Source organism: Poecile atricapillus, chromosome 6, assembly GCF_030490865.1.
Source record: "Poecile atricapillus isolate bPoeAtr1 chromosome 6, bPoeAtr1.hap1, whole genome shotgun sequence".
NCBI classification, from domain to species: Eukaryota; Metazoa; Chordata; class Aves; order Passeriformes; family Paridae; genus Poecile; species Poecile atricapillus.
Genome location: NC_081254.1, coordinates 4373406 through 4386572, shown reverse-complemented (window position 1 = coordinate 4386572; position 13167 = coordinate 4373406). Strand labels below are relative to the sequence as shown.

Sequence of the window (13167 nt, the reverse complement as noted above, 5' to 3'; positions counted from 1 at the left end):
TCCCAGAAGAGACTGAAACCGCTTCCTGAACTGTTAAGAATTTAAGTAGCCACATCCTCTAGATTTTTGACCCTGGTCACTGTTTTAGATTCAAGGAGAATTTAAGTGTATCACAGACTAAATAAAATAAGCTACTGAATTTAAAGTCAGATGGACCAAAAGAAGTGTTAGTATAAAGAAGTACCATGGCAACTACATGTACATAGAAGATTGACTCAAAAACCAATTGTACCTTCATAACTTTGCCTGTGATTTATTTACGATGTGCAGAGAATCATTAAGGTTGGAAAGGACCTTAAAGACCATCGAGTCCAACCAACATCCCATCAGCTTTCTGTATTCTCCATCTTGATGGTGGCAAAGGGCAGCAGTGCTTGATACCTTGTTTGTCTATATCTATCAAAAACAGAGGCCAACTCTCTCCTTCTTTTGGTATTTTATTTTTTAAACCAGGCAGAGACCAAAGGAGAGATTTCTGCCTGTGAAGGAACTGTGCAAAGAGGTGAATTTGCACATAATACCCACAACAAAACATCTCACTGGTTAGAGCAGTGCTGTGACACAGACATTGCAGTGCAGTACCGTGGTGTCACAATAATCAGTGGAAAGATATTCCCTCCACACTTCCTCCTGCAAGTCAGATCAACACCTGATAAAGCAGGAATTCCCAAATGTGACTGGACTGTTCCTCATCTCTAATTGCTATTGAAGAGCAGATCATCACAGGTCACAGCTCTGCAGACAGCTTTCACACAAGAAATAAAACACAGTTTTATGGAGCAGACGTCACAAAAACCCTTATCTGAATTTCAGTGACCACAAGAAGCCTGAAAGAGTTTGTCCCACACTGCCTGAATGTAACTGGTGTTAACGTACACAAAGCATGAAAGTGGCCATGCAATTGAGTTTTTCATGTATCTGAAAGCACAGCTATTTCCTTTTGATAGCCTAGAAATTACAGGATTTCTGTGGAAAAGAAACAACCATATATTTAAAATGGATTACAAAGCTGATGACCACTTGATAAACGGAGTTAATTGCAATATTAGAGAAGTTGCATGGGAAGTGAAAGAGCAGGATTGACCTCTGAGTTGACACAGATGTTGGTCATGAACTGTTGGATATGAACTGTTGACCATACCCATGCAATTAAATATGGAAATTGCAGGAAAACTTGATGAACGAACACTTTGCACTCAGCAGGGCTGCAGCAGTGTGAACAGCACCCAACCTTAATCCACCATATTTAGTTAATACTGCAATGAAATTAAAAAGTTCTTTAAAAAACCCCATACAGCTGTATGCTAGGAAAAATCTTAAGTACTAGACAAGTTGTCATTTACCCATGCTTAACATAAAACGTTGCTCAAGATGCTACAGTTATTTCCTGTGCTACATCTAGAGAAGCACTGTCATAGGTAACACAAGGACTTTCACCAGCAGTTAAGATTCTTAGAAAGTCCTTAAAAAATCAGAATACAACTGTTACAGGTTGGAAGCTGCAAGTATTTGTAAGGACTTGCAAAGCTTCTTGGATCTTGTGACTAAAGTATTTACAGAAATATTTCTCTCTATTTCCTGCAATACACTAGCATGTGAAAAATCAGTAAATTCACTGTTTAATTGGACACAACTGCAGTGACTCCCACAGGGAGTCAAACAGAACTGGTCCTGCAACAAGCCCTGCTCCTCCCCTCCATAGCAGAGTTGTGGTACTGGACCCAGTGGACAAAGGGATGAGACACATTTCTTCTGGGAAGTCAGAGGTGTCCTATGTTGGATCGTGACAGTTTTTCCTGGAATACTGTAAAAAATGATCCAAAGACAAGCACACCCCACTGCCAGCCCACACCTGAATCCACGTGCTGGTTTTTCACCCAGAACATTGTGCCAGCTGATGGAAATCAAACAAAACATGCAGGTCTGACCTAGCCAGCTGCCTTAATTTTTGATCCAGCTCCTGGACTGGCTATCCAAGAAGGACTTGGGTTAAAACCTAAGAGCAAATTACAACTGGCTGTGTGGGCTGCAAAGAAAAGAACATGCACAGAGTTGAAGATTTTAAGAGATCAACACTGTTATAAAATGATAACCTTACTGAAAGCAATGCAATTTGTGTACAAGACTGAAAAATATCCTGAAGTGTTGCAAGAAATAGCACAGGGTTGTAAAACCAGTAAATAGTTGCATTTTCTATACTGCAGTACAGCAATAGAAAGGATCAGCTTCTCAAATCACAACCCATTCCATGTCCAGCAGGAAGTGGAAGTGGCCAACCTGCCTGGCAGGATGTGTTAAAAAGCAGTTTAGGTGAAAGACAGCCAAGGAAAGAGCACCGTGGGTGATATGTTATTGTATAGATGATACATTTCTCTCATGTAAGTAATATTAATGAAGTAGTAACTGTGAGTTTAGCACCTATCAGTTAATAGTATGTATTATGTTAAGATACACATTTCTTTGTTAGAACTGCCATTTCAAAAAAAGGTTTGAAGGGATCCTTTTACATCCACCTTTCAGTGCCTCACTTCTTAGAGGGAAGCTGCTGGTTTTTCAATGGAACGTTCTTATCTGAAATTTCCAGTAAGTTAAATGTGGGCATTTGTAGGAGAAGATTCAAGTAAAAATGATCCACCTTAATGGTATGAACATTTAAAAAGAGAAAGAGATGGCTCTGTAGCTTACCAATTTTGTGAAGTAAATTTATCACATGAGAGTGCTGAATTACAGCATTACAGAAACTAAAGGTGTCAGGGCTTATCAGTGAAACCAATAAACAAATTGTTACGTGGTGGGACAAATACATGACTGGAACAGCTATGGAATGTACAGTACTACTGACTGTATGGACAGCTGCAATTCCTACAGATCTTCAGCTCACCAAAAATATACAAGTTTTAAAATGGAAATCTAAGGCACACAAAATACCATAATGATTTGATGTATACTGTATATTACACAGTCAGTAAGCATAAAACTGCTGGTACAAAACAATGGCATAATATTGGTTCTGTTTTATCATTATTTACAATCCCTTCGTATCCTCTATTCGAACTAATATTAAGCTTTGAACTAAAATTTGCAGCATACCCGGTTTTTACAGGTTTTACTTAAAATAGGTAAGATACAAAGAACTGGTTCAATTCCTCCATCCTCTGCCATTAATAGCTTGGTTAATTTGAACAGGAATCAGTTGAGCTGAACCCAGGATCATTACATAGCAATTGCTACTTCAGACCTGGCTCCTGCAAACGCTGCACATGGCTACAGGAAAACAGTCTCATGGATCTACAGCCGCACCAAAGGAGTTGTAGCACCAAGGTCCTGACTGGCACTATGTGTTCCAAACACCACTGATGTACTTTTTGTACCAAAACTGTAAATAAGAGTTCTTGCACTTCAGCTTCTCAAGGAAAAAGCACCTCGTCTTTAAATAAAGCAGATCCAGATAGTTTGTATTCCTCTATACAGCACCACTACAGTATAATATTATCAAGTATATTATTAGTATGTTTCCACACTGGAAAAGTGACTTCATTTTACCTACAGGATCCCCAGCCAGGGCGGGCGCCGAGGCAGAAGGAGGGGACAGCTTTGTCTGTGGGCCTGATCCTGCAGCACTCGGACCCCAGCGAGTCCTGGCGTCTCTGCTCCTCCTGGCTCCAGCCGGCTCGCATGGAAGAAGTTGCAGGATGAGGTCAGTCCTTAGCTAACGTTGTCATTTGGTAATTTGTTTAAATAAATAAGTTTAAACAAGAAACACATAGGAGAGGAGAATCAGAAAGAAGAGTGGGATGCTACAGTATTTAAAAGCAATGGAGTGTCTGTTTTTCCTCTGGTTTAGCAAATACTCGGTTCGTGATATGTCACTTTCTCAACAAAAATGATGAACATAAATTTCAAGGAAGGATACAGTCCTTTCCATGTGAAATGTATAAATTGCTTCAAAAATTTACAAAACATTTTTGCAAAATAATTCAACTCAGAAAGTTGGCAAATATTACAGATAGGTTTTTCTTAACAAAAACTTTGCTGCTAAATATTAGAAATTTGATAGTTTTCCAATACTTCCTTTGTGTTTTTCCCAATTTTTTTTTTTTTTAAATCAGAATAGAATAAGGCAACTCTAGGGGGTATTTTTTATCCCAAAACAATCCTACCCCTGAGGCATTAGGAACATTTGGTTGCCATGTTAACTTAGAATGCTGCAAACAAATGAGACTGATGCACTTATTGCTCAAAGAAACCATAACAAATGCTGCCTTTTAAAAAACCAGATAATATTCATAACTCCCAATAGCAACACACGTATTGACCAGACATCTCCTCATTTCATGTTTGTACACTCTCTTGAAAAAGAATAAAAAAGGCTCTATATTTCATTACTGTTTGTTTAAATGCAACATAAAATCTTCAGTGAAAAAGGGCAAGTTAAACACAACCACATATGCTATCAGCATACAGCCTGCAGCTGTAACACCATGGAACTCTGCACAGCAAGAACAAAATCATTTCTTCTGTAGAGTATGCACAAACCTTAGACAATATGATCCTTATACTATACTATTTCAAGTTAATTTTAAAAATAGAAAGTGCTTTTAAAATATATATTTACAGCTTAGAAACAACTTCCAGCCATCATTACCAATAACCTCATTCTACTGACGAATCTAAAGAACAAAATTAATTGGTTTTCTAAAAGATTTGTCTGTAATTTGGACTATACAGCAATGGTTGGAAGTTGTTAAAGCAATGGCACCATGAAGTAATAATTCAGCTTATTTATTTTTAACTGTTTGATGTGGTTAAGCACCAAGAGCTGTGTAGAGCTATAACTGTATAATTTGATTTAACACCATAAAATGTGAACCTGTTAAAATACCTATAAATGATTTTTGTAGTAAACAGACGATTTAAAGCACCAAAATATAAATTCCTAAAGGTAATAAACTGAATGATTCAATCAAGGTTAATAACCTAAACAAAATCTTTTTTTAGAATGTATTAAAACTATACAACTTTTTTTTCTTTTTTTGCTTAAAATGTGCTTGAGCACCACCAAATGTTAAAGTCACAGTTTAAGAAGAAATCCCCCCCCCCTTTTTTGTGTTTTTACCTCAGCCTTAAAATGGTTGAGATGAGCAAATAGTAAACGACAGGAGACTTGTTCTTTAACAGCACCTTAAAGAAACACCGCGTAACTGCACCGGGAGGGGCACACCACACCGACACCTACGCCCAATGGTTGTAGGGCCCTGCCACTCGTGTCAGGGCGTATGAAGATACTGTGATCACGTTATCCTTGGTTACTGTCAATGCTCTGCGGGATGGAATTTGGTTGAACTCGTTGTCTTCATAAAAAATATCTCTGTTTTCACTTGGTTGCTTTGCTTTCCTGTTGCTAGAGTTCAGTTCGGGATTCTCCGTTCCTAATCGTTCCGCTTCTTTTTCTTTTTCTCTCGCCCTCTCGGCCATCTTTGCTTCCCACATGGCTAAACCATGTTTTGGCTCATTTAAATTTTTGTGTTGGTAAAAAACTAGAGAAATTCTTGTGGGATGATTACGGTTGGGTTTTTTAATTGGTGTGGTAGCGTGGAGTTCACGTCTTGCACATTCGATTAAGATAGAACCATGAGAAGGTGCCACAGCAACCCCACCAATATCATCATCCAAAAAATTGTGCTCGCTGTCTGACCACAATTCCTCAGCCTTTTCTTCAGAATCAGCCGCTTGTCCCAGTGCACTGTTTTGCTTTTCGTCAACGCAGTCAAAGTCACAGATCTGCCCTCGATGGGAGCTGCCCTTTTCCCCCGGGCATCCATGGGAACAGTCAGCTTCGGTTCCCACGGCGTCCTTTGCCGAAGAGCTTAGCGGTACTGATGAGTCACAAGAGCTGATCATCTCTGAGGAAGGAGAAGCGTCCAGCTGAAGCTGACAATTCTGTTTGTCTGGCTGATGATGTTCAAGTATAGTGGGCAGGGGCTCTCTGTGGGCTGGGGGGCCTGGAGCAGTGACCTCGGGAAGAAGCGGTGGCACTCCATTCACCTTTTCGTTCAGCAGAATTCCAGTATAATCTTTGACTGACACATCAAAGCTCTTGCAGTTAACGTAAGGTGCCACGTGAGGTTGCTTGGTACTGCATTCAAAATACCCGTAGGGAACTGAAAAATCTTGTTGAATATTAGTCACTGCAGTTAGGCCAGACTTGTGTGCCAGAGATGGATAAGGATGTAAACTATCCACTTTAAAGGGGGAGGAAGCCGTGTACTGTTTTAATAAAGAGCAATTTTTAGTAGTGTTTGAAGTATGTTTCATGGCATAAAGGTGGTTGGAAGTCTCCATTTTTATTCCAGGTTTTAAAGCATCTGTTTTGTTCCCTAGAAGAAATGCACACCAAAGTGTAAGTACTTCTCAATCAATAAAATACCTCTCTTAGATTTTCATACTTGCTTTCCAACATGAAAAATGTACATTGACTACAGATTTTTCAAAATTATTACTTTTAGTTTGAATGAATATATATACATATATATTCATACAATGTATATTTATTTAGCATGAATATATATACATACATATACATATATATAAAATAACCTTGCCCAATTAATGCCTTAACCTTTTCCAGTCAGGCTGCTGGTATATACAATATGAAGGTATTTCACAGAGGGATAAAGAAAATAAACAGATAAAATGAAATAACCACTGAATCCCAATTCACACAGCCCACTCCTACAGAAATGCTTCCCAGAAGCTGAGTGCTGACCTTCAGTTTTTACATAATTGATGAAATTCAGCCTGTGAATCAGTCAAAATTCTGACCTGCCTTAACCCCATATAGTGATCCAAGGAAAAAGCATGTTTATGGATCTTGTCCATCACAGCAAAAACAGTTACTGAATTACAATGATTCATGCATTCCAATACTGACTCAGAAATTGCCTTTTTTTAAAAAAAAAAAAAGTCTCTGGCAACATGTTCCAGGTAAATCCATCCTTACAAAATGGATTTTGAGTCATGTGATTTGGCTGTCTTGCATCTTTCCATCTAATCACCTCATTATTTCAGATCTCTGTGCATACATCCTTGTTCAGTTTCTGTTCCTTAAGCCATTTCCAGCCATGGCTTGACTGGGAACAGGCTCCTCACAAGACTGATCCTCATCATGGGCTCTGATTCTCATCTGGGTTCAGCCCAGAGTCCATGGGAGTAACGGGAAAGAATTCCACTGACTTTGCTGGGCTTTGCATCATGCTCTGCAATGCCTTGCCATGTGTTTTGCCAGCAGACTGGCACCCCACAGAGAGCTCTTGCTTACTCCCATAGAAGACTGTCAATGTTTCTCATTTATCCCATAAATACACAGAATGGTTAATTGTTTTACACAGTGTAAAAGCATTATTCTTTCTTCTACTCTCTCTCCCCTAGTAATTTATAAACTAGTGATGAATTAAGAATGTTCCTCCAATGGGAATGCAAAAAGTCAAAGTAAGATAATGACATATAACAGTATGCAAAAACTGAAAGCTGTATGGGGACAGGAGGAGGCCACATCAACTCTTTAAAAACCTGTTCTATGAAATAAAACACAAAGTGTTGAATTACATTAACAGTCCCCACCCCAGAGCAAGGCCTTTGCCCTAAAAATTTTAAACATTGCATTTGAGAATTGCATTCTCCATCTCCTCAGGAGAGAGAAACGTGTTCTGTGAAGATAAGTTTTAACAACCCTTGGTACTCAATTACAGAAGTGTAGCAAATGAATTTTTATTTGTTTTTTAAATGTTATCCCCCCAAAACACAGATATTTTTGAAACACATTTACCTGTCACTCCTTCCCTTAAATCTGCTACATAGGTCTGAATAAAAAACAAAAAATCAAAATTACAGCAGATGGGCTAATTTTCTTCTCTTCTTCCTAACAGACTGGGTTTCATTTTATTTATTTTTCACCTGCTAATCAGAGAATTTAAGACCATGGCTTCTTCCACCTCTTCCTTCTTTTCTGCTTCTCATTAGTGCCCAGTCCCATCCCACAGTCCTACCCTGTGGAGGCCTGAGCCAAGAAGTGACCCCAGGGAACAGAGCTCGGCCCAGGCACAGCTCTGCGCTGCCCACACGGCCTCGCTGGCACCTGCTCCGTGCCAACAGGAGCAGCCACTTGATAAACCCTGGGGGATCTGACACATCCCTTGCTGTGCAGCAGGGTTCATGCCATTGATAGGGAAGTATCACAGCTCAGATTCTGAGAAAGCTGTTATCTGCCACAGGAAGTGGAGAACACAGTTCTTGTACTTTAAAGTGACAAAAATTATTTAGGGAAAAATTCCAACAGTGTTCTTTAAAGACTGTCAAATTTCCATTATTTATTAGAACAAGGGAACTCAGGTGAACATAGGTGTTCACAGACCAACAATAAACTATTTTTGGGTGATCACCTGGGGTTTCTTCTGCCCCATGAGACAACACTGGCTACAGTGACTTGCTCGTTAACCCCAAAAACACAGAATATACAAATGGTTTATTTTAAGGGAGCTTTTCCCTCCCATTAGATGTGTAAGAGAACAGAGAATCAGAACAGACTGGCAGAATTTCCTAAGTATCACTCACCTAAACAGTGCAAAGTGTTGCCAAGATTTTCTGGGGCTTCAGTTTTCAGTTTTACTGGTGTTGAATATTTTTTATCTATTAATGGCTGCTTTTCACTCGGGGTCCTCCTGGTGTCTGGTTTCTTTTTCTTGGTAGCTCTGAGAGGCTCAGCCAACATTCGCACTTCTCTGGGGAACGCTGTGAGCACCTGTATGGCTCCGGCTTTTATCTTGGCTTCCAGGCCCTCTTCAGTGCCAAACTCATCTGTTTGTGAGATTTTGTAAAGAGGCAACACATGGAGCTGTTCATCGCTTGGAATGACCCCCACTCTCCGGTTATCTTCCTTCGTTAAGGTACAGACCTGGCAGGAGCAGAGCCAGTTACAAACAAACCACACACACCAAACACCAGTTACATAAAGGCTCAGGCAGTCACCCCAGGCTTCACTGCTCACTTGGATTCTGTGGCCTCAACACTGTGGGGTTTCCTAATGCAAACATCTCACACACAATCACATGTGTTTGATCTGCCATGACACAGAAAAACTATCAGTGCTTTAAGATCAAGGCACACGCCTTGGATGGCAAAGTGAAATTTTGTCTCAGCTTACAGTATCCACAAATATATGCCAGCCTTGGTAAATATACTGCAAAGTTCCTAAGCGTTCAGATTATTATTTTAATACATAAATACATATTTGATGTTCAGATTAATTTTTAAATATTACAAAAGATGAAAATTTATTTTTGCATTAAACAAGAAGCGTTTATGATCTGGAATTTATTCTATGATTTAGAATTGGTTTTGGTTTTTGTTTTGGTTGGTAAATGAAAAAAAAACCCAAACCAGCACAGACAGTTATTCACACTGCTCTATATGTTTTATATGTTTATATGTTTTGCAAATCTCAGCTCTCTCTCCCTCTCTCAATACTTTCTTAAATTAACAGCCTGCTGTAATTAACTCACAGGACCCAGGAAATGTTCTCTTAGGCCACTGCTCTACTTCCTCTTATTCTGTGTTGTGAGATCCTGGAGCCCAGAGGAGAGTGCTGGTTATATTGGGTTTGATGAGAGCACATCAGAAATGTGAATATATATATCCCAACCTATTGCAATTGTTTTCCTATTGTCATTATAAATGCTGAACATTTCCAGCACTCCTTGAGTTCCAGCTGTTACTAACCCTAACTTCCTCCTGAAAGCAGGGTTTTTTCCTTGCTGTGATCCTTGGTGTCATTCCCAAGGGACAGCAACAGCTCCTTGTGCCTGAGCACTTGTACAGACATCCACCCTTCTGCAGTTCTGTCACTTCCATTCCCAAGGGGCTGCTACATGGTTAGAAAGCCAGGCATTGATGGCTCAGGGAAGCTGCTGTTCCACAGGAGTTACTAACTACAGACATAAAGGAATAGGAGCACCATCCAAGGATGAGATGATACTCCCTAAATGGAAGTGTATCATTCCATCATTCTGTAGGCTGAATCTGACACCTATCATAAACAGCCAATCCAATTTCCCAGAGTCTTGTCACCATGCTTAACATTCCAGGGGAGAAGAATGCTATTATTTACGGGGTGAAAAAAACCCAAACATTTTTCATTTTATAGCACAGCTTTTGCATAAAAGTGTCACACAATTATTTCTAGAAAAGTAAAAATTACAGAGCCACAAACTAAAAAACCCTGAACCAAAAAAGTGGTGGCTTAGGCTTTATCAATAGCTCTATGCAAAGCTTGGCAGTTGCAGAGCAGCAAAAGGAGGAAATCCGAGGGGCAGAGACAAGGAAGAGCTTTTCAGGAGGCATTTGGAAGGGATGGAGAGGGGCTTTAGGGCAGTTAGCAGCAGCTTTGTGGCGCTCACTGAGGTGCCGGCTCCATGCGTACTCACCTCCTCTGGGCAGCCTCTGCACTGCGAGGCACATTTAGGAAAAACAACAAGATGTTCGGTGAGCAGCGACTGGCGCCTTGCTTCCTGTGAGCTTCTCCAGCCCACGCTCCCACCCCCCAGCCCAGCAGGGATCCCTGCTCCCACCCCTGCTGGCCAGGGGAAGCAGGGCCTGCCTCAGCCTTGGGGCCACCTTCCCCTGGACCCGGGCTCCCCTCACTCAACAGGGACATTTCACAACCCACAAGAGGTTAAAAAACCTCCAAAGACAATTCAGTTTCTGCCAAGTTCTGTGACATCCGGTTGAAAATGGCCAGCAGATGCCAAATTCTTCAGGAAGGGTGAGAGAAGGTCAGACATATAGATTATATATGAGTGATGTTCTCAGCCTGGTGCATTCTCCCCTTCTAAATTATAAACAAAAGCAGGAATAAAGCCAGCGTGGAGGGGCCTGGCTCCCACTCATTTTCATCAGAAACTGGGCAGTGATCTTTTAGAATACCATGTCTAGCCTCACCTGAAAGAAGTCTTGAGGATTCAATCCACAATATTTATTATTTTGAAAACTGAGAACCTCATCCAATTTACATTTATAAATTTCCATGCAAAAGCCAACACCCTCTAGAAAAGAAAGATGACCTGTTTTGAGGAACTAAACAAGACGAGGGCTGTAGTATATTGCCAGAACTATGGTGGAAGTAATGCCAACTCCAGCACACCCTGTATGTTAAATACTGAGTTTGAATACATATTAGGAAATTAATGTGTAGCCAAAATTGTATCCAGATCTGAAGACCAGTACATCTACAGCCTAAACACCACAACACCAGTTTTAATATATGTATACTTCCACAGTCAGTGCCCCCTTAATATATTTTAACATAAAAGTGAGGGCACTATGGCAAACAGATAACTGAAAATAATGATATGGGAAAACCAGCCATAAATTAAGGCTGTATAGATAACCTAAAAACTTACAGCTAAAGGTGGTAATTCACCAAATGAGAAATATCTGCTTTAAAAAAAATACTTCAATATTCAAATCTGTGCAAAATATTCCATTAAGGAACTTAGAAGCTATTGCTGAGAAGTGAAAAGCAATATTTTCCATTGGTACTGACACTGCTGCAAACTGACCAAAATTAAATGCAAACATGAGAAAACCATCAAGTCTGTTAAAGGCCATTTAGAGCATGAAGCTGCATATCCTGCTACTGTGTTTTTTCCACAACTGGCAGCTAAATCATCCAGGATGCTCAAAGGCCAAAGAAATGTTGGCCAAATGGTTTGTTTAGATTTCCAATGTGCTTGGTGATCAAACCCGTTACCATTTAGTGACATCATGGTAAAAGTTGCATGTTTATGAAACTTTATTATTATTCCCTTCTTTAAAACTTCAAATGCACCAGGAACTCCATGCAATTCCCTCCAGACATCCATCTGTAGCCACACAGCTTCAGTGTTATTCTGGGTCTCTTTAAACTGCCTGTCTCCTCTTGAACCTCACATGCAGAAATGATGGAGCCTTTTCCACTGTGCTGTAATAACAAATGTTTCACATTCAAGTTTCAGCAGAGCAGTCAAGCAGCCTTTCTAAACCTGAGAGGTGGAATCAGGTTTCCTACACACGCCTCCCTGTGCAGCTGGAGACAGAGTGGTGCCACTGGGGACTCAGGGGCTGCTGCAGTCTTGCCCACTGTTACACAAAAAAACATCTTTGCTTTTCCTTTTCAGCCAAGACAAACCACGTGGTTTTGTTGGTCTGATCTACCCTGAACAAAACCAGAGAAGGGAGCTCCAAACATATTTTCCTTCACGCCCCCAGGCTGTGCTGTTAAGACAGGTGACATGGGTACAGCACGGGATCTGCACTCTGGGAACTCAGGTTAGCAGTGAACAACTCATGTTTCTCCATTGGCACAATATAAAAACCTAACAGAAATCCTTCCTTTACAGGCCCAGGGGTTCATCTTTCCTCCTGTCTGGTAGCAGCTGAAGCACCAGTTGAAGCACTTGGTTCTGCTGCAGCTCCTGAATGAGCAGGGTGTAACCATGCACAGACATCCTGTCAGCTACTGCAAAGGCCTGGAGCCCTGTGCCAACACTGATGGGCTGTGCCTGCAGAAAGGTAAGGCAAAAACAGAGGGTTTGGTGGTTTTTTCTGAAGCAGGAAGAGTTTGTTGATAGACTGGTGATTGTCACTGCTTGGTTCTACTGCCAGTTATGAATTACATATTGTAGCTGCCCTCAAAGCATAGATTTATCTTCCTCCCCTTCTTCCCAGTCTGCTGCAGACTCTGTGGGATTACAACAAACTGCAGCTGGTCTCTCTCCTTCCTCAGCCCCAGCAACAAGGGCCCCGGGCCCCCTTGGATGAGCAACAGCCACATACAAGCTGCAGAACCAGCAACAGCCTTTTTGTCCCTTTTAAACCCCAAAAAGAGCACTGCCAGTGCCTTAAATGTATTCCCACACGTATGAAGGAGGTGACCCTTCACAGCTAATCTGATAAAGAAACAAAAGTACTTCCATTTCACACACTCCATCAATAACTATAAAAAGCTTTTATCTGTGTTGCTCATTTAGCTCCATATCCATAAGGAACACACACCCTAACACTGTAGCTGTAAACATACATCAGCAGCAGAATGTTAAGAGATGACAAAAGAGTCTAAGTAAAAGTGAATGGCAT

At 40.6% G+C, this 13167-nt stretch overlaps 1 protein-coding gene across 1 annotated transcript in view; it reads right to left on the bottom strand.

Moving 5' to 3' along the window:
• Nucleotides 1–3691: 3691 nt before the first annotated feature.
• The window catches only part of TET1 (tet methylcytosine dioxygenase 1), a 63488-nt gene continuing 54012 nt past the window's right edge, over nucleotides 3692–13167 (bottom strand). Inside the window, exons 11-12 of the mRNA XM_058841443.1 lie at nucleotides 8611–8950; nucleotides 3692–6377 (exon numbers count right to left, since the gene is read on the bottom strand). Of these exons, the coding sequence (XP_058697426.1) occupies nucleotides 5233–6377; nucleotides 8611–8950 (1485 nt within the window). The 3' untranslated portion in view covers nucleotides 3692–5232. The remainder of the gene's footprint in view (nucleotides 6378–8610; nucleotides 8951–13167) is intronic.